Genomic DNA, 19,734 nt, shown 5'->3' with positions numbered 1-19,734 from the left:
ATGTCATGTCTTAGTTAATGAGGTTGAGAATAGTCAAACTCAAATTAGTAAGGAATGCAACTACATGTTGTATTTCTGCTAAATGAATTTCTCTTGAGACAAAGTTTAGAGAAAATGAAGTCAAGACACCTTTGTAGATGTATAGTTATGCAGCACGAGCGCCATCTAGTGATTTTAAGCTGACTTATTTTGTTCTTCTAAAGTATATCAGATATTACAATGTCTGTATTTATTTTGATGATAACCCAGAAATAAAAGGGAAAAAATTAAAGATAGGGGATAAACATAATGTCCTTTTTGCTTGTAAATATTATGATTTATTTTCATTTTTTAATTTGGTTTATTAATAAAAAGTTAAAGTAACTTGTTACCCCTTTAGTTCAAATTTTCACTCCCTAATGCATGCATAATAATTCTTAAACAACAACAATAACAACAACAACAACATTAACATACAAACGAGTCAGCCACAACACAAACCACAAACATTTAAATGTTAATAAAGGTATAAATAATATACTTTAATAAAATTAAGGTTATACAAATGCAATAAACAGATAATATTAAGATATTGTAAGGCACAACATTTATTAAAAAAGAATTACATGGCTAATCCACTGAGCTGGGTTTGCAGGCGAGGGTTTCACAAATTTCACAGATGTAATTAATTTGTATATTTAAAAAAAAAAGTAAAACTATTAAAATGTATATAAAAGTAAGTATAAAATATACATGAATAAAATATGCACTTGAATAACAAAAAATGCTGTAGAGAATATACAAATACAATAGATTAACATCATGCTTAACTTATTCGAAAAAGCATAAGTAAAAGCCCTATTATAACAGATCCTTCACCCAAATATACTGTACCAATACTAACTCACAATCAGCCAAGGAAAATCAGGCATAATACAAAAAACACTACTCCATTACAAAAAACTCTTCCCTGTTTAGATGGAAATTATCAAAATGAGTGAAATTGTTTGATTAGATATTTTAATTATAGATTTTCTGTTTAGCTCTTCTCATTGAAGAGTCCATGAGTGCCGTATGGGATGTCCACTGGAACTTCTGCTCGTCCGAGCTCTGTGAACGTCTTGGCATCAAGGACAAGTAGGAAACTGCTCTTTTTCTGAAGAGAATACACCATGACTTGTCAAAACTAAACTCTTAGACTGAATGCTGACAAAATATTGAAGTAAAAGAAAAACTGTGTCTGATATATTTCTTTTTATGCATACTAAAATGCTTCTGCAATTTTCTAGTAGTGGATAAAGAACACAAATCAAGTATTTGGTAAAAGTAGATGCACTAATAAAAATATTTCTCCAGTAAAAAGTTTCTCCAGTAGAAAGTCTTCATTTTCAGTTTAACTTCAGTTAAAGTAAAAGCCTAGTTTCATTTTATTACCAAATCTTGTCATATATGAATAACCATACCAATACTGTAATAAAGTAAAAAAATAACATATACTGTATAACTAAATACCAAAAATAAAAGAGCCACCAAAATGTGTGAATATTTTAGGAGGAATGCTATGTAACCATCATTTTATGAGGGGAAAACTTCCTAATGTGACCTCATCAATGCATTTTATTTTAACATTATGATTAGTTTTTAATAAAAACCTGGTAATACAGAAATATAGACGTGTCCACAGTCCAACATTTCATACTGGGCTTAAATACTGTAAATAATCCTTTTACGGATTTACTACATAAACAACTGAGTCACTAATATATGATTTTCACTTACAATAATGAATCCTAAAATAAAGTACTGACCCCAAAAACACACTTAAGTGCAGTAAAGATGTTAAAATCCAAATTTTCAGCCCCTTTTCTTTTCAGAACATTTGTCAAAATGAAGCTATATGCAAGCCTGACTATTAATAATAAATAACTAACAAGAGAACATCAATAGCCCTAAAGACAACGTGGAATTCATGACATTATAAAACTCACCTCTCTAGGTGTAATAATCACAGACATGACCACGCCATCATCCTCATCCTGAGCATCAGGTGCTGGAATAAACACTGGTTCTGAGGGGAACATACCAGCCTGGCGCCACACCTACGACCAAAAACACAGATCAAACCTCATATTCTCAGCTAAAATCAACTTTCAAGCGGAACTCAAGCATTTAAAAGATGCTACCTTCAGCTTCTTTCCCTCCAAATCCATCTTAAGCAGAGAGTCACCAAACACATGACCAAAGCCACAGGCATAGAAATACCGATAAGGACGAGCGTTGTAGTTAGCGTAGTTTATCTGTGGAAACTCAAGACCACCGTACTGCAACAGGTCATCATTGTAGAGATCCTCATGGTAGAGGAACACCTGAAATTACCAAGAAGAAAAAAAAGTGAGATATATACAGTATATATTGTATACATTTACCGGCCACTTTATTAGATACACCTTACTTGTACCAGGTTGGTACTTGTACCCCCTTTTGCCTTCAAAACTGCCTTAATCCTTCTTGATATAAATTCAACAAGGTACAGGAAATATTCCTCAGATATTTTGCTGCAGATTTGTCGGTTGCACATCCATTATGCAAATCCTCCGTTTCACCATATATCAAAGGTGCTCTATTGGATTGAGATGTGGAGGCCATTTGAGTACAGTAAACTCATTGTCATGTTCAAGAAACCAGTCTAAGATGATTTGTGCTTTACGTCATGGTGTGCTATCCTGCTGGAAGTAGCCATCAGAAGATGGGTACACTGTGGTCATAAAGGGATGGACATGGACAAAGGTTACTGTTGCTTTTCCATCAGTTCAAACCAGTCTGGTCATTCTCCTCTGACCTCTGGCATAACAAGGCATTTGTGCCCACAGAACTGCCGCTCACTGGATATTTTCTCTTTATCAGACCTTTCTCTGTAAACTCTAGAGATGGTTGTGCGTGAAAATCCCAGTAGATCAGCAGTTTCTGAAATACTCAAACCAGCCCATCTGTCACCAACAACCATGCCACATTCAAAGTTCCTTAAATTACCCTTCTTCCCCATTCTGATGCTCGGTTTGAGCTGCAACAGGTCATCTTGACCATGTCTACATGCCTAAATGCATTGAGTTGCTGCCAAGTGATTGGTTGATTAGCAATTTGCGTTAACAAGCAGTTGGACAGTTGTACCTAATAAAGTGGCCGGTGATGTATATATGTGTGTGAGTGTTTATATATATTCTAATATTTTTCCATTCCCCCTTCATTCGATCTTTTGCTCACATACCCCAGTTTGAGTTTTCACAGCGCTAGCGGTGGTGTATGGCAAATTGATGAGGTTTTGGTCATTGGGTTCATCCTCCTTCACCTCCAGAGGCAGTACATATCGGCGTGGTAAGTTTGTACACAGTGAATTGAAAAACTGAAAAAGCCACACGTTGCATTATCAGCATTATCATCATTCTGACCATTTGACATGCAATGGATCGAGAAAGCATTACCTTGTCGAGATCTTCCCCGGTCGACTGTAGATTCTCCAGTGTGAATTCACCAATCACATTGCCATCATCTCCGCAGCACATGTCCATGATCAGATATCCATTCTCTTCATATGCATTAATCTGGTGCAGGGCGAACATGGCACTGCTGTAGTATTTTGTGTTAAGGAGCTGCTCAGACGAAAGCATGGATTTCAGAGGTTAAAAGGCCAGTAATTAGATGTCAGTATGATGTTGTGATAAGGTCTGCATTACCTGGCCTGTGTGTCGGTCTGCCACATGAAAGATTGTGTCTAGTTCCGGGTTCCAGGACATGACCTTATGAAAGCTCTTTCCAGCAATTCTGTACAGCATGAACTTTAGCAGGTCCAGTTTTATCGGCTGCTCAATAAAGACTATGTAATTCTCTGACATGACTGCACACAAAAAAAGAAGAACAAAAATGTAATGTTTTAAATCTTTTCTTGCGTGTACAACGCTCGGCAAATATAAGTACACCTCTCACAAATCTCTCTTTTAAATTCATATTTTAATAGGATGATATACAATATTATCATTCATTCATTCATTCATTTTCTTGTCGGCTTAGTCCCTTTATTAATCCGGGGTCGCCACAGCGGAATGAACCGCCAACTTATCCAGCAAATTTGTTTACGCAGCGGATGCCCTTCCAGCCGCAACCCATCTCTGGGAAACATCCACACACACATCCACACACACACTCATACACTACGGACAATTTAGCCTACCCAATTCCCCTGTACTGCATGTCTTTGGACTGTGGGGGAAACCGGAGCACCCGGAGAATACCCACGCGAAGGCAGGGGTACATGCAAAGTCCACACAGACACGCCAACTGAACCGAGGTTATACAATATTATATTTATGCATATACATTAGATTAGTTAGTACTGAAGCCAAATCTGGAGCTCATCTAACAAAATAACTTACGATAACGGTCCAAAAACTAGTACACGCAAATTTAAATGTTATAGAAATATATTAAATACAAATTTAAAAAAGAGGACAAATCATGAGAAGCAACCACATTGTAGGTTGTAACTTGTTTTTGCAATATTTTGCTTGAATTTATTTGTATTAACTTTTAATTTCTACATATGTTTGGTGACTAAAATATTATTTTACTAAATCTATCTTTTTAATAAATCTGTTTTGTTTAAATGCACTAAAATACATTGCCTAATTTCACTGAGAAATGGAGAAAAAAATGTTCACTTTCAAAATGGACTCAATTATGGTTAGCACTGTATATAGATGTAACATAATCATTATCAAGTAGCAGAGCTGACTGTGTGATCTACTCGTGTAAACATAGCAGGCAAATATACCAAAACTGTGGTAGTATGATGGTTTTCTGGGGTCAGCAGCAGGAATCGAGCAAAGAATTTCAGCGCCAGACAGATCAGCATCATCGTCCTGTTTTTCACATGGTGGTACTCTGAGTATATGGTAGAAGAAGCCTTTGAGAAACAAAATAGAGGATGGAGTAGATTTTTTTGTGGTCAAAATATATCTCAGGTGAATGTGGAAAGCATGTCTGATTTGCTGATTATCATAAAAAGTGTGCCTCTGTGGTGCTTTCAATACTAAAAAAAAAAAAAATGAATAAACACTCAACACAATTTTGCTGCTTGTTCCAAATACTTTATTTAAAATGAGCTGAAACAACACAATTCTTGAGACTTTTCAGGAAAAGCTCTATTTCTGTTCAATTCACCTAAATTTGTTCACCTTAGTTAACTTAAGTGAATTATATTAGGACAACATAAATACATTGTGTGGAAACCTGCATTTTTTACAGTGAAGCTTTATTCTTGTATGTTTGTGCAACTAATATTTTTTTGGTAAAAAAACAAACATTATTTTTTATTATTTAAGCGGTGTTCTTTTACAAAAAGCCATTTGTGCTAAACTGGAATGGGTGATGCTAAACAGTTTTAATTTGATATACAATAGTGATACTTTTTATTACAATTTAAACAATACTGATACAATAGTAATTACTTTAGAGTTGCCTTGAAACATGCAACACTATTCAGTGAGAGAAAGACAGGGTGGGACAAATGAGTAGCTCCTCCCCTTTCTAAAAATAGCCAGTACTGTTTTGTTTATATCACAACTATGCCAGAGCGTTTAAACTCAGTAAAGCCTCATTTTTCATCTTATGACAGCCACATTCTAAAAGTAATGCTTAGTCTTCTGTGTGTGATTTCTCTGTGCTCTCTAATGCAAACACCTTTAAACTTTCTTCACCCCAAAGCAAAATATATTTACACTGTCTGAATCATTTACCACTATATAGTGTAGGAGTGGGATGATTCAGATTTGACAGAACATTTTGCACTATGAATTGCACTACTCACCTTTTCGGCCATATGAGTTTCCCATGTTGTAAGTTGCTCCTTCCCGATCATAATGTGGATGAGCTGTGGCTGCATTGACTGCAATAAATTTGGACCAATCCACCTTTCAAAGATAAAAATCACACAGAAACTATTGTTCATTTTAGGAAAAAAATTGTTTGTAATTGTTTGTGTACAATGTGTAGTACTTAATGACTTGTGTGGGGGAGATGGAATGCTGTACATTTGGCTTGACTTTCGTTTCATTAGTGTTTGTTTAATTTTGTATATCCAACATTGCTACACATTCCATGTTTATGTCTACCAGCAAGCATTTTTTGTTTTTGAAAAATGTCCAATAGACGTCTACTAGACATCTAAACATAGTCGTCTCCACTAAAACAGGGTTAAAATTTGGGCTGTCAGTAAAAATCTAAAAGATGTCTTAAAATGTATTTATTTTTTGCTTTGTCAAACTACTTATTTAAAATGAGCTGAAACAACACAATTCATGATATTTCATTGGGACAACTTAATTTTTTTATGTTCAATCCACATACATTTGTTAAATCGATTTGTGTTGGGACAAAATGAATGAATTGTGTTCAACCCTGCATTCTTTAGGCCAAAAAATAGACTATTCATCAAATAAACAGAAATCTGACTGCCTGAGACTGACAGAGTCTGACTACTCTTATGTTTAGTACATTAGGTTAGGGGCGAGCGCCACCCCTTGTACTAATTGAATAGATCAAGTAGTTAGGATACACTGTAAAACAGGCAGGGTTCACAATTCATTCACAAATCGATTAAGTTAACTTATAAATTTATGTGGATTGAACATAAAAAAAATTAAGTTGTCCCAATGAAATCTCAAGAATTGTGTTGTTTCAGCTCATTTTAATTTGATAGTTTTTGAACAAGTAAATACATATATATATATATATATATATATATATATATATATATATATATATATATATATATATATATATATATATATATATAAATATATAAATATTTTTTTTGAGTGTTCTTTTAAGACTCTTTGTGTGTTTATTAATTTGTTTTCATTTATGAAGTTAGTTAGATCCTTCTGGGGAGTTAGATATTGTTTGGGTTCTTTTCTTTTCTTTTTTCTTTTCTTTTCTTTTCTTTTTTTTTCTTTTCTTTTCTTTGCTTTGCTTTTCTTTTCTTTAGCACTGCCTACGTTCCTTCTACCAGCTCTTTTGTTTTCCTTGTCTTTGTTTGTCCTATTATTGTATATATTGTAAATAGTATAATTTAGCCTTACCTTCTTTTTCTTTATTTTTGATGAACTTGTTGTTTTTGTTCACTTTGGGTATTGTAAATAAAAGTCACAGTTTTAGTATATCTGCTTTGGTTGTCTTTTGCACTTTATTCACTGTTTGTAGAAATTTATTTTAATTGTACATTAAATGTCAAACCTCATTCCCCTAAAATAACATAAGGGGTTTGTAACACTGTCTATTTGACAACTAGTCTTGTTCAAGGTTATTTTATGTCTATTAGATTTTCACTGACAGCCCAAGTTTAGCCTTGTTTTAGCCAAGCTGTCTACGTTTAGATGTCTATTAAACAAAATATTGTTTGCTGGCCTGATTCCTTTATGCTACCTTCTATACTTTTTCTTTATTTATTAAAGTTTGTTTTTTAAAACACACTTTATTTTAACTTTCTTGTGTGTCCCTAAGTTTTTGTATCTCTTTTGATCATACCTTTTCTTTGGTTTCTAGGCTCACCGGGTCAATTTTGCGCATGAAGTTGGTCTCTGTGCTTACGTAGAAATCTCCCTTGTACTTAACAAAGTTCACTCCTGCATTATCAGTTGTTTCTGATAATCAAACACAAAGAAATATTACAAATTGCATGATTGTATTAACTTTGAGTAACATTGTACTTGTCTGTTGTCTCTGTGAATAGATAGGTCGCCAGTAATGCTTACTTGGGATCTGAAAGCGTGAAAAGAAGCGGGCGAAGATGTTCTTGCATGGGTCAGGTGTTGCCAGGGTACCAAATTCAGAAACCACAATTCGGTTTTTCTCTGAGTTCTGCACATAAGAATCACTTTGCAAAAATCGGCTGCTGTAGGTCACCTGGCCATCCTTAATGTTGAAATGATGCATCAAAGCCATACCGTCAAACCAGTGGGTGAATCTGAGGAGCACATGCATACAAATAACAAAGGAAAACACAACCAGATCGAAATTAGCATGTAGTCTCATTCATTCATTTATATTCTTTTTGGCTTAGTACCATTATTAATCAGGGGTTGCCACAGCGGAATTAACCGCCAACTTATCCAGCATATGTTTTACACAGAGGATGCCCTTCCAGCTGCAACCCATCACTGGGAAACACCCATTCACTCTTATCCACACACATACACTACGGACAATTTAGCCTACCCAATTCACCTATAGTGCTTGCCTTGGACTGTGGGGGAAACCGGAACACTCAGAAGAAACTCATGCAAACATGAGGAGAACATGCAAACTCTAGCAGAATTGCCAACTGACCCAGCTGAGGCTCGAATTAGCGACCTTCTTGCTGTGAGGCGATAGCGCTACCCACTACGCCACACAGTATATAGTATAAGTTAATAATAGGTGTGACTTCTTACTTGCTTTCACCAAACTCAAATTTTCCAGGTCCATTTCTGAGGAAGCTGCCGTTGATCCAGGAGGGAATTTGACCTTTAATGAGTGTAGTGATGGGATCCGGGGTCTCCTCAACAGAGCTGACAAGAGGACCGATGAACTCCAGGCCGCTGCCAGATGGACGTTTTTTGTTAGCTGTGAAGAAATCACACCATAACAAATCGTGAGAGGTGCGACACAGACAATGTGACAGATGATTAGACTGTACGCAGTTCTGGAGGACATCAGAGTCCACGAGCAACTGAAATAAACAGAATCAAGTGCATTAATGAAGATAAAAGCAGAAACATAAAGCGTGCTGGATAAGTTGCCTGAAGTATCATCTAAACGTAAATCACAAGTCATGATATAAATCTTTTAACCTTGAATGAACAGTTCTGCTTTAGAGTTGGTTTCTTATAAAGGTACAAATGTTCACGCAATGTAAAACCCAACAGTCAACTTTATCAAATGCATTGAGTGCAGTTAACTCAATATTTACTGAAAGTATTATATTCTCATTTGAATAGAGTTTTTAACAGTGTTAAAAATAATGAGTTAATTAAATACCTCATTACTTTAATTTAAATGGAGTTCATTTAAAGTACTCTAATCTACTCTCGGTTTGAGTTGCCTTAAGTTATTGAGTTTTACAGTACTCTGTTGGTTTGAGTTCTCTTCATTCATCAAGTTTTACTGTGCTCAAAATGCTTCATTTACTCTTATAGAGTAAGTTCACAAAACTGATTAGAATTAGTTTTTGAACTTAAATGGTTTGTTGCAATTGGTTTCCACAAACGGCTTGAGTTATCTTAACATTTTGGGTTTTACAGTGTGGCAACAGAACAAGAAAAACTTTTGCTAACTTTGCTTACGGCAGTGCTTATAACTGTTTATTTGCCTTGATCTACATATAATGAATTCAAAAGTAGACAAATAAATGGCATAATCTTTAAGTTAGAAGTTTTCTTAGTCTTTCACATCTTAGAGGAAATTCAAACAGAAGGTATAAATTCACAAAATGCTATGCATGCACAACCATGCAGCAAAACATTACATAAATGCATGAGAAGTGGTTACATAACACATTTAGACAGTAAGCTGTAGTAACTATAGTAGTAAAGCACACAAAGATTTACCTGGCACTTTATACATTTGATCATTTGCAGATAAAGACATAACTTTAGGTGTTATGGATTGCTATCTTAAAAAAAAACACTAAGCAGAAGAAGTAGACTAGATGAACAAAGAGTTCCTGACAATAGAAGGACGGCCCATGAACACATGACCGGGTGGGATGGGCCAAATCTAGCAAACTGGACCTTGTACAGAACCAAAGTGGAACAGTATTTTATGATAACAACTTATTTACATTTAGATATATTTAGGCTGTGTACATATTGGCACATTTTATTTAGAAAGCTTGATCCCCATGTTTGTATTGAATGCAAAAACACAGTAAGCTCAATAAACCAAAACTAACATTAGGAAGCCTAGGTGACAATTTGGAGAATTTAATATTTGATAATATACAATAACAAGCTGTAGTTCATATTTAAGCCATCTGAAATGTTAATTACTGTGAGCATTTAGTCTTTTAGGGAAAACAGATAGAAATCATGTCATGAAAACAAATAACATTAGGTTACAAGCAGTACAAATCTGCATGGATTAATTACCTTCTAGCCAATTTTGAGTTGAGATTTTTTCCATGAGATAACAAAACCCTTAAACTGATCAGCAGTGTGGTGACGGAACAACAGCAGCACAATAAGAACCTCATGATCTCTCCGGTCTCCTTTATCTTTGACAGATTTCAGGAACACCCTGTTATCTAGATGAGATTAAAGCATCTCCATGTGGGATGATGAGTTTTCTGCAGGCCGTTAAGGGTGAATATTCATACATTATCCTTTGAATGAGGTCATCTGATGTAATAGTTCCTGTGAGGATGAATAATGAGTTTTAGGAGTAAAAGCCATAAGTAAACAGTCACACTTTTAAATTCCCAGATTGCAAAGGCTTTGCTTTGAGCAAGCCATAAAGTTTCTGTAAGGTGTCTTTGTTCAGATCAAGCAATTTTACATAAACAAATTTCAAATCCACACACTAAACATCTTTTTAACATAAAAATATTTTTGAAAAGGGCGACACGGTGGCACAGTGGGTAGCACTGTCGCCTTACAGCAAGAAGGTCACTGGTGTGTGCCCAGGCTGAATATGTTGCCATTTCTGTGTGGAGTTTGCATGTTCTCCCCATGTATGCGTGGGTTTCCTCCGCGTGCTCTGGTTTCCCCCACAGTTCAAAAACATATGCTATAGGTGAATTGAATAAGCTAAAATAGCCATAGTGTATGTGCGTGAATGCAAGAGTGTATGGTGTTTCCCTGTGCTGGGTTGCAGCTGGAAGTTATGCGTAAAACATATGCTGGATAAGTTGGCGGTTAATTCTGCTGTGGCGACCCCTGATTAATAATGGGACTAAGCTGAAAAAAATGAATAAATGAATTAATATTTTTATAAGAATGTACACACATTTTTATGGTTCAATGGTGAGATATCATAAAACACAAGCTGGGCAATACATGTGTTTTATCATAGGACACTATGTGTGTGTGTTAAATGTATGAAACACATAAATGTAAATGCACATACTAATATGTGCTCATTAAGCATTACAATTTTGCTTAATTTTCAGAGCCAAAAAAAGCAACACAGACGTATGTCAATCCTGCTGCTAACCTCTTTTCTCTGAGAACTCGCCATCTGCTGACCTCCTTCATACAAGACCACAGGTACATTCAAATGTAACATTATTCAAAGAGAGAAAAATAATTATTCACAAACCCCATATGCCATGGGATATATAGTACTAAATTTGGGTCTGTGAGAGCTGTAATATTTTCATTTGTATTCAAAAGTGAGAGTGTCTTTAGTGTATTAATAGATTGTTGCATTAAATAAAGCTGATGATGTGTGACAAAAGCTAAATATTTTATATAAATGCTATTCTTTTAAATCGTCAATAGGCTTTTTAAAATGGCCAAAGATATAATATAGCACTACTTTTCTCAATAATTAATGGATAGTTCACTCAAAAATGAAAATACACTCATTATTTACTCACCCTCAAGTGGTTCCAAACCTTTGATCAGTTTCTTTATTCTGTTAAACACAAAATAAGTTATCTTGAAGAAAGCTGAAAACCTGTAACCATTGACATCCATAGTAGAAAAATAAATACTTTGTAAGTCAACGATTACAGGTTTCCATCTTTTAGTCATTTACCATTAATAACATTTCTCATTAAAATGCAACTTTGAAGAGTGTTAATAAAGTATTAATGAAGAGTATTGAAGAGTATTAAATCTGTGGATGGTAGTGTATACACGCTAGATTGTCATACATTCTATCTAGTAATTACGTTTATTAAACTTTCAAAATACTGCACAGAAATAATTGACATTCATCATACTCACCTTGAGAACCTGCACTAATGGCAGAAGATTCACACCAACTGCCTGAGGTAAATATTAAAAATGAAAACCCATTTTCTTTCAATGGTTGATCTCTTTCTTATGGGAATTCTAAATAGTCTAGAACTGTATGCTTATGCTAATATATAAATCAAGAGAACTAGTCAAGTCAGAGGTTTGTGCTTAAAGGCCATGTGAAAGGTTTCAAGGAAAGCAGCTGTTCAAAGGCTGATAATTGTTTTTCCAGCTATAACAGGTGGACTACTCAGCAATATTGTTTAGAATATTGTGTGGTCAATGTGACATCACAGATAGAGAGGGTTTAAAAAGCAGTTGATGCCACTGTTGCGGACCTGAGTCAACATGTTCGCCCTCATCCTAGCATCAGTGCTCATCGCCAGCGGTAAGACTTTTGCACACCAGAACTGCTTAGAGTTATTGTTCTATCATGAGTTCAAAAATAGTAATCTGAATTTCTCCTGCAGCCTTTGGGTGTGGAAAACCACCCATTGAGCCTCTCATGTCTCGTGTGGTCAATGGAGAGGAAGCAAGACCTCACAGCTGGCCCTGGCAGGTATTTACCGATACATTTTTAAAAATATTCTTTATTTCTAAATCCATGTCATTTCTACCTCTGTCAAACTCTGCCACTTAAAGACTTAGTTTTCCCCAAAATGGATTTACCCACTATTTACTCAACTTCAAGTGTTTTCTAACCATTATGAGTTTTTCTTCTGTTGAACACTAAAGAAGACATGAGAAAGAAAGCTGAATCAAACTGGAAACCTCTAACCAGTGGCTTCCATAGAACTATGAGAGTCAATGGTTACAGTTTTTCAGCTTTCTTGAAAATATCTTCTTTTGTGATGAACAAAAAAAAAAAAAGAAAAAAAAAGAAAGAAAGAACAAATAGATGGTCAAATCAGTTTGGAACAAGTAAAGGGAGGGTAAATGTTGACAGAATTTTTATTTTTGGGTTAACTATCATTGTTGATTAAATTTTCAGTTCTGAGAGATTAGTGGCTATATACATATGTTCAGTCGTACAATTTTTTTAAAAAAATTGGTATGAAAAACGATTTTCCTTACCACCCATAAACCAACTAGAAAATCCTACTAAACTGTACAAATTAGGTCAAACAAATTACATATGAATTTGCCACTAAATCAAAAATTGCTGTGAGAAAGTGTTGGTCTGTCTTATTTTCCACACAATTTTAGCATCTGTTTCCTCCCTTCATTACATTCCTGCATTTGGAATACATTTTTACCCAAGTAATTAACATAATTCAAGCAAAACAGTCTGTCAGTGGGGTAAGTACACTGGAAAAAAGCTTTCATTCATCCAGTTTTTAAAAAAAATGGGGTAATATAGACATCTACATTTTTATCACTTGATCCAATGAAAAATAAATAATTTGCCTTAAACAATATTTTCTATCTCCATGAGAGCAATTTTATATAACCTGGAACAAAGCATATTTGTCTTGTTGAAGAAAGTCAATTAATTTAAATTCTCAGCTAAATTTGATTACTTGAGCCAATGAAAAAGAAATCATTTGCTAAATATTTTTTAAGTTCATGACTGAGTTTTTGTTTAATATGCATGCACTAACCTGTGTGAGTAATCTTAAAATTGGTCAAAACAAATTTTTCTTAGTTGAGCTCCTAATAAAAAAAAACATTTATATTAAACTGTGTTTTGAACTTAAATTACTTGACAAATAACAAGTAACAAATAATTATCTGTTAAATTACTTTAACAAATAATATTAAACTGAAATGAAAGATACATGTTTAATTTGATAAAGTACTGCTTGATTTTTTTTCAGCGTACAATAAGCTTGTTTCAAAAGGAAAACAAGATTATTTTATTTACCTTGGTAGATGATTTAACTTATTTTAGGGAAAAACTCACTTAATTGTGACATTATTTCTGAAAACAAGACAATATTTCCCAAACAAAAAAAAAACTTTTATTTTTGCTCCTTTAAACTAATTATTTAAAATTAGCTACAACAACACAACAGATTTCCTTGGGACAACTTAATTTTTTATGTTCAAATAAATTTGTTAAAAGTGTTAAGTTAACTTAATTCATTCATGTTGTCCCAACACAAATCGATTGTCACATCCCAGTATATTGATGTGGACTGTGTGTTCGTTAAAAACCCCTGGATGTCTTTCAAAAAACTGGTGGTGGATGAGGAGATCCCCTCCATTGTGTAAAGCGATTTGAGCGTCTAGAAAAGCACTATATAAATGTAAGGAATTATTATTATTATTAAATATATTCATTGTGTGTCCCATTATTAGGTCTCTCTGCAGTATCAGAGTGGAAGCTCATTTTACCACACCTGCGGAGGATCTATCATTGCTGAAAACTGGGTGATGACTGCTGCTCACTGCATCAGGTAGAAAAGTCCAGCCCAGTGTTCATCTCATATATTCTTCTTCATTAGTCAGTGACAAATTCATTAGTTCATTAGTAGTAACTCCTTTTCAGATTAGTGTTGTGAACTTCTGGATACTAATCTCATTTTAAATATAAAAAATCTCATATATATTTTCTCTCCCGTATAGTTCTGGCCGCAACTACAGAGTGCTAGTTGGCAAGCATGACCTGTCAGTAAATGAGGAAGGATCCCAGACCATCAGCGCACAGAAGATCATTGTACACGAGAAATGGAACTCAATGTTTGTTGCTCTTGGGTAAGTTTTAGATATTCTCATTTTCATTCATTTTAATTAATTAACAATTAAGCTAAAGATGGATTGTCAATTAGTTATTATATCAGGGCAATCCATCAAACATGCTCATATAACTGACTGATCATTTTCTAAATTAAAGGTAATTAGTTTTAATATTTCTATTCACCTAATTTTAAACTTTGTTGGCTAGTGAAGCGTATAGAACACATTCATGGGAAATATTAGCTCACTTTCATGAAGCCTGTGTTTATTATGCATTATAAGCATATAGGTAATGTATTCATAAGCTTCATTCATTTTCTTGTCGGCTTAGTCCCTTTATTAATCTGGGGTCGCCACAGCGAAATAAACCACCAATTTATCCAGCACATTTTTACGGAGTGGATGCCCTTTCAGCCGCTACCCATCTCTGGGAAACATCCACACACACACACACACACACACACACACACACACACACACACACACACACACACACACACACACACACACACACACACACACACACACACACACACACACACACACACACACACACACACACACACACACACACACACACACACACAACGGACAATTTAGCCTACCCAATTCACCTATACCACATGTCTTTGGACTGTGGGGGAAACCGGAGCACCCGGAGGAAACCCACGCGAACGCAGGGAGAACATGTAAACTCTACACAGAAACAGGTTCTGTCACAGCCTAGGTTCGAACCAGCAACCCAGCGACTCTCTTGGTGAGAGACGACAGCACTGCCTACTGTGCCACTGCGTCACCCCTTTATAAGCTTTAATTTAGTTTCATATCTTGATGTTGCTTTCTAAAAATGTAAACAATATAGTGCTATATGTTAAGGAACTTAATGCAAAGTCATGTTTAAACCAATAAAAAGCTTTATAACTTGTGTATAATATGGTAGGGCATACACACTAAAAACAATTGTCTGCCAAATTGCTGCAAACAATTTATTTGTTTATTTAAAACAAACTAATTAAATTTAGTAATGTAAAACTTAATTTGTTTTTTTAAATTCAGCCCAAATAAATAATTTACACTTAACAAAAAAAAAAAAAAAAAAATTGTACATCCAAGAATCATCTTTAAATTATTTTTTTCAGTGCGAGTTGCTTGTTAACTTGCATATGGGTACTAATACTTTTACTAATAAGTTGCCTTATTCTGCATGACCAGATTGAACATGCCACAATCATTCCCCTTACCACAACTGATACAACAATTACATTAACAAGCAGTACATTGTGAAGCAAAACTCATAGTTAACAGTGAATATGTTCCCCATTCGTGCAATACATAATCTATAAGTGCTGTCTGATTTTTTTTTTAAATGATGCATTTTTTTTTCAGCCTCCAATGTTTATGTTCAGTTATTTGACTTTAAATGCATTGAAAAGAAGCTATTCTTCATCAAAATACTGAACATACAAACAGGAGCCTGAGAAAACTGAGAAAGCTTTTGCATCTGAATGCTTCAAAACATATCATGAAGTGGTTACACAACTACAGGTTGCTTACAAGGAATTATGTATGCATTGTAATGCTTTCAGAAAATCTGTATAGAGCATTGCATACAGACTTCATAGAAAGTGCAACCAAAACATTATATTTTGTGAAATGTCATATTTAGGATGGATTACAGAACCAATAATTGGCAATTTTTGGAAATTTAGATTTGACATAACCTGTAATCTGAATAAATGTTTCCATTAATGTTGTTGGTTTGTTTTTATTAGAAAATATTTGGCTGAGAAACAGCTTTTTGAAAAACTGAGGGTTCAAAAAAATGAATATATAGAGAAATTTGCATTTAAAGTTTGATACATTAATAAAGTTTTGTTATTTTACAGTTGGACAAGTGCTAATTATCTTCATGAAACATGAACTTTACTTTATATTCTTGTGATTTTGAGCATTAAAAAAACTGTATATTTTATACTTTGGTTATTGATAAAAACATATTCATAAAATATAAGAAAAAGTGTTTAGGGTCCGTGTTCACATAATAACTTGTCCTGATCAACCTCTTGGGTTTATTTTGTGACACTGATTGTGGACGTCAACACAATGAGTGCAAACAAACCTCCTTTTTTTTTTTTTTGTTGCAATTGTTCTCATTCAGAAACGACATTGCCCTGATCAAGTTGGCTGAGCCTGTGACACTGAGTGATACTATTCAGTTGGGCTGTGTTCCTGCTCCTGGCGATGTCCTCCCAAACAACTACCCTTGCTATATTTCAGGCTGGGGAAGACTCTCCAGTGAGTACTCCTGCACACAAAACCTGACACATCATGCACATAATATTAGTACACTGTATTAACCAACATACTTTGGTTTTGTCCCAGCTGGTGGTGCTCTTCCTGACAGACTTCAGCAGGCTCTGATGCCCGCTGTGGATCACGCCACCTGCTCCAGGTTTGACTGGTGGGGCTCCAGTGTCAAGGAGACCATGGTCTGCGCTGGTGGAGATGGTGTTGTCGCTGGATGCAATGTGAGTAAAGCTATTCCTTATGAGGTCATTTATTAATTGTCATGTGCATCTTTATTTGTGAGGCATCTATTAGTTTAGAAAGAAACTTTAAGCAACTTCTTTATGGAAACTCATTAAGAGAGAACAATGTTCTAAATATTGAGAGGCAAATTGTATATGCTTTTTTAAGAAAATGTGAACAGCTGATGATGAGTATATTTTAGATACAATATTATATTTGTACAATACAATATTATAATATAATTGTGAAGACAGCAGTCATTTGAGTCTATAAATTGGCTAAATCAAATATGCCCCATGAGTTGTTAAAAGGGATAGTTCACCCAAAAATGAAATTGTACTCACGAATTACTCACCCTCAAATAGTTTTAAAGCTTTATGAGTGCCATTCTTCTGTTGAACATAAAATAAAATATTCTGAAGAAAACTGGAAACCAGTAACCATTGACTTTTATAATAGGAAATATAGATTCCATGAAAGTAAATGGTTACTGTTGATGTAAATCCAAAAACATTTTGATTGCCCCCTAGTGGCTACTGAAAAATTCAGTAGCTCTTATCATGCTATGTTATGTTTAAATGTTCACTATTCCAGTAACTTTGCTTTTAGTTTGTTATTTGATGCAACTCACAATGAAGTAAGCTCTTTTCTGCAATAAATAACAAAGTAAACAGTCAAACTACCTGCTCTTTAAAAAGGTGTGTATATATTGACAATGATAATATAATATAATATAATATAATATAATATAATATAATATGATATAATATAATATAATATAATATAATATAATATAATATAATATAATATAATATAATATAATATAATATAATATAATATAATATAATATAATATAATATAATATAATATAATATAAAATAAAAAAATGAAATCAGCTTGCTACGTGGTGACAGTGACCATACATGGGATGTTTTGTCTCCCTTTTTAAGCAGCGGAAGGAAGTGGAAACACATTAGCCATCTTTTTTACAATGTTAACCAGTTGGAATAGCACTCAAGAAGCCCAATTCAAGTCAATTTTAAAAGTCTAATTCAAATAAAATATCTATTTTGTTCAGTGTCAATAACTTTTTGTAAACCTTCAACAGGGAGACTCCGGCGGTCCTCTGAACTGCAAGAACTCTGACGGCATCTGGGAGGTCCACGGTATTGCCAGCTTTGTGTCTGGTTTGGGCTGTAACACTATTAGGAAGCCTACTGTTTTCACCCGCGTGTCTTCTTTCACTGACTGGGTTGACAAGGTACATATGGTGCTTTATTAGCATATATAATTAATATTCATAATGGAGTTCTAAAGCCATTTGGGCCAACAAATCCCTGATCATTGGATGTATTCATGCAAAACCTTAATTTTGAGATGAAAACATGAAAATTTACTTAGGGCTATGAGACTCTGAATTATGTGATTCTTTGGCAAGAAAGCCTGAATGAAATGCCTAAATAATGCTGAATGAATCTCAAGCGGTCAAGGCCAGCAGTTACATAGACTTGAATGGTGGAAATTCAGAGATCCCAGTGTAGGAGCTTTTAAATAGAAACATTTCTTAACTCAACCATGACTTCTGAGTCCAATATGGCTGCTCAGTGCAATAGTATCTGGATGCAGAGTTGGATTTCCAAACTGACATTGCATATCTCAGAGATGCAATGTCAGGCACAATGCACTCATTGGAGCTTGTGACTTCACGGTGAAGGGTAGGGTTAGGGGTGGGCTTTAAAAAGCATTGCATGCTGCTCACCTTGCGACTGCACTAAGTCATCCAGACCCCTCTCGCTCAGTGGATCAACTGAAATAAAACAGCAGTGATATTTCTTGCTGCGAAGTAATCAGAACACAGCAATAACACTGAAAATGTTCCAAATTTACAATTTTTTTGAGGATGTGATTGCTTTTTACTTAGACTAGGGGTCACCAATCTTGGTCCTGGAGGGCCGATGTCCCTTCAGGGTTTAGCTCCAACTTGCCTCAACACACCTGCCTGGATGTTTCAAGTATACCAAGTAATACCTTGATCAGCTTGTTCAGGTGTGTTTGATTAGGGTTGGAGCTACAATCTGCAGGACACCGGCCCTCCAGGAACAAGTTTGGTGACCCCTGAGTTAGACTCTCTTAATTACAGTAATAATGTAATGCATGAACCTGTGACCTATATTAGAAAGATCTGCATGTGATGATTTAATAATCTCTTTTTCTATCTGCTTCTGGAAGGTCATGATGAACAACTAAGAAGAAACGAGGATGTCGTTATATTAATACCAGAAAACCAACACACAGAGAAGAAAGTAAATAAAAGCATAATGACTCAACAAGGGATTCGTTTTGGTTTTCCTTTCCCACTCTCCCACATTGATTCAACTCAAACTGCCAAATGTTAGAAGGAATATAAGGCTAAACTCCAATTAGCTGAACGAAAGCCTGATTCTTATTAAGCATCTGAGAGTTTTAGGAGGGCAGCTGTGCTGTATCTCTGTCAAACATGATGAGTGGATCAAATCTGAATGTGGTATTTTAAAGACTGTAGTACCTCAGAGTGAAA

General features: G+C 34.8%; 2 protein-coding genes and 1 long non-coding RNA gene across 5 annotated transcripts in view; 2 read left to right on the top strand and 1 right to left on the bottom strand.

Annotated features, from left to right (window-relative positions):
• Window positions 1–500: 500 nt before the first annotated feature.
• On the bottom strand, window positions 501–9,741 carry bco2l (beta-carotene 15, 15-dioxygenase 2, like). Of its 2 annotated transcripts, none has more exons than XM_087252997.1 (12): window positions 9,618–9,741; window positions 8,463–8,634; window positions 7,785–7,996; window positions 7,582–7,673; window positions 5,840–5,942; window positions 4,805–4,936; window positions 3,711–3,871; window positions 3,459–3,626; window positions 3,245–3,379; window positions 2,163–2,345; window positions 1,968–2,078; window positions 501–1,135 (listed from the first exon to the last, which is right to left on the bottom strand). In XM_087252997.1, exons 1-12 carry the CDS (start codon window positions 9,655–9,657, stop codon window positions 1,019–1,021), a joined length of 1,626 nt encoding a protein of 541 aa, XP_087109123.1. In that variant the 5' UTR covers window positions 9,658–9,741; the 3' UTR covers window positions 501–1,018.
• The window catches only part of LOC147843983 (uncharacterized), a 49,620-nt gene continuing 36,055 nt past the window's right edge, over window positions 6,170–19,734 (top strand). Inside the window, exons 1-2 of the long non-coding RNA XR_015491242.1 lie at window positions 6,170–6,270; window positions 7,234–7,408. This is a non-coding gene — a long non-coding RNA (uncharacterized LOC147843983). The remainder of the gene's footprint in view (window positions 6,271–7,233; window positions 7,409–19,734) is intronic.
• Window positions 12,213–19,504, top strand: ela3l (elastase 3 like). 2 transcript variants are annotated; one of them, NM_001024408.1, is given in 8 exon segments: window positions 12,311–12,357; window positions 12,440–12,528; window positions 14,271–14,368; window positions 14,538–14,666; window positions 16,807–16,943; window positions 17,031–17,176; window positions 18,286–18,438; window positions 19,407–19,504. In NM_001024408.1, coding segments are annotated over 6 exon segments (606 nt in total). In that variant the 5' UTR covers window positions 12,311–12,357; window positions 12,440–12,528; window positions 14,271–14,345; the 3' UTR covers window positions 19,425–19,504.

This window comes from Danio rerio, chromosome 5 (genome assembly GCF_052040795.2).
Source record: "Danio rerio strain M-AB ecotype USA chromosome 5, GRCz13ab, whole genome shotgun sequence".
NCBI lineage: Eukaryota > Metazoa > Chordata > Actinopteri > Cypriniformes > Danionidae > Danio > Danio rerio.
This window is presented reverse-complemented; position numbering and strand designations above follow the sequence as displayed.

What these genes read in the sequence shown, in the direction of transcription:
- bco2l (XM_087252997.1), bottom strand. Translation starts at nt 9,657, where the DNA reads ATGTCTTTATCTGCAAATGATCAAATGTATAAAGTGCCAG. An exon ending in AAACTCATATGGCCGAAAAG is followed by an intron (nt 4,937 to 5,839) that starts GTGAGTAGTGCA and finishes TGTTTCTCAAAG; the next exon opens with GCTTCTTCTACCATATACTC. An exon ending in CCGGGGAAGATCTCGACAAG is followed by an intron (nt 3,380 to 3,458) that starts GTAATGCTTTCT and finishes TGGCTTTTTCAG; the next exon opens with TTTTTCAATTCACTGTGTAC.
- ela3l (XM_087251978.1), top strand. Translation starts at nt 12,318, where the DNA reads ATGTTCGCCCTCATCCTAGCATCAGTGCTCATCGCCAGCG. An exon ending in TCAATGTTTGTTGCTCTTGG is followed by an intron (nt 14,667 to 16,806) that starts GTAAGTTTTAGA and finishes GTTCTCATTCAG; the next exon opens with AAACGACATTGCCCTGATCA. An exon ending in GTGTTGTCGCTGGATGCAAT is followed by an intron (nt 17,177 to 18,285) that starts GTGAGTAAAGCT and finishes AACCTTCAACAG; the next exon opens with GGAGACTCCGGCGGTCCTCT.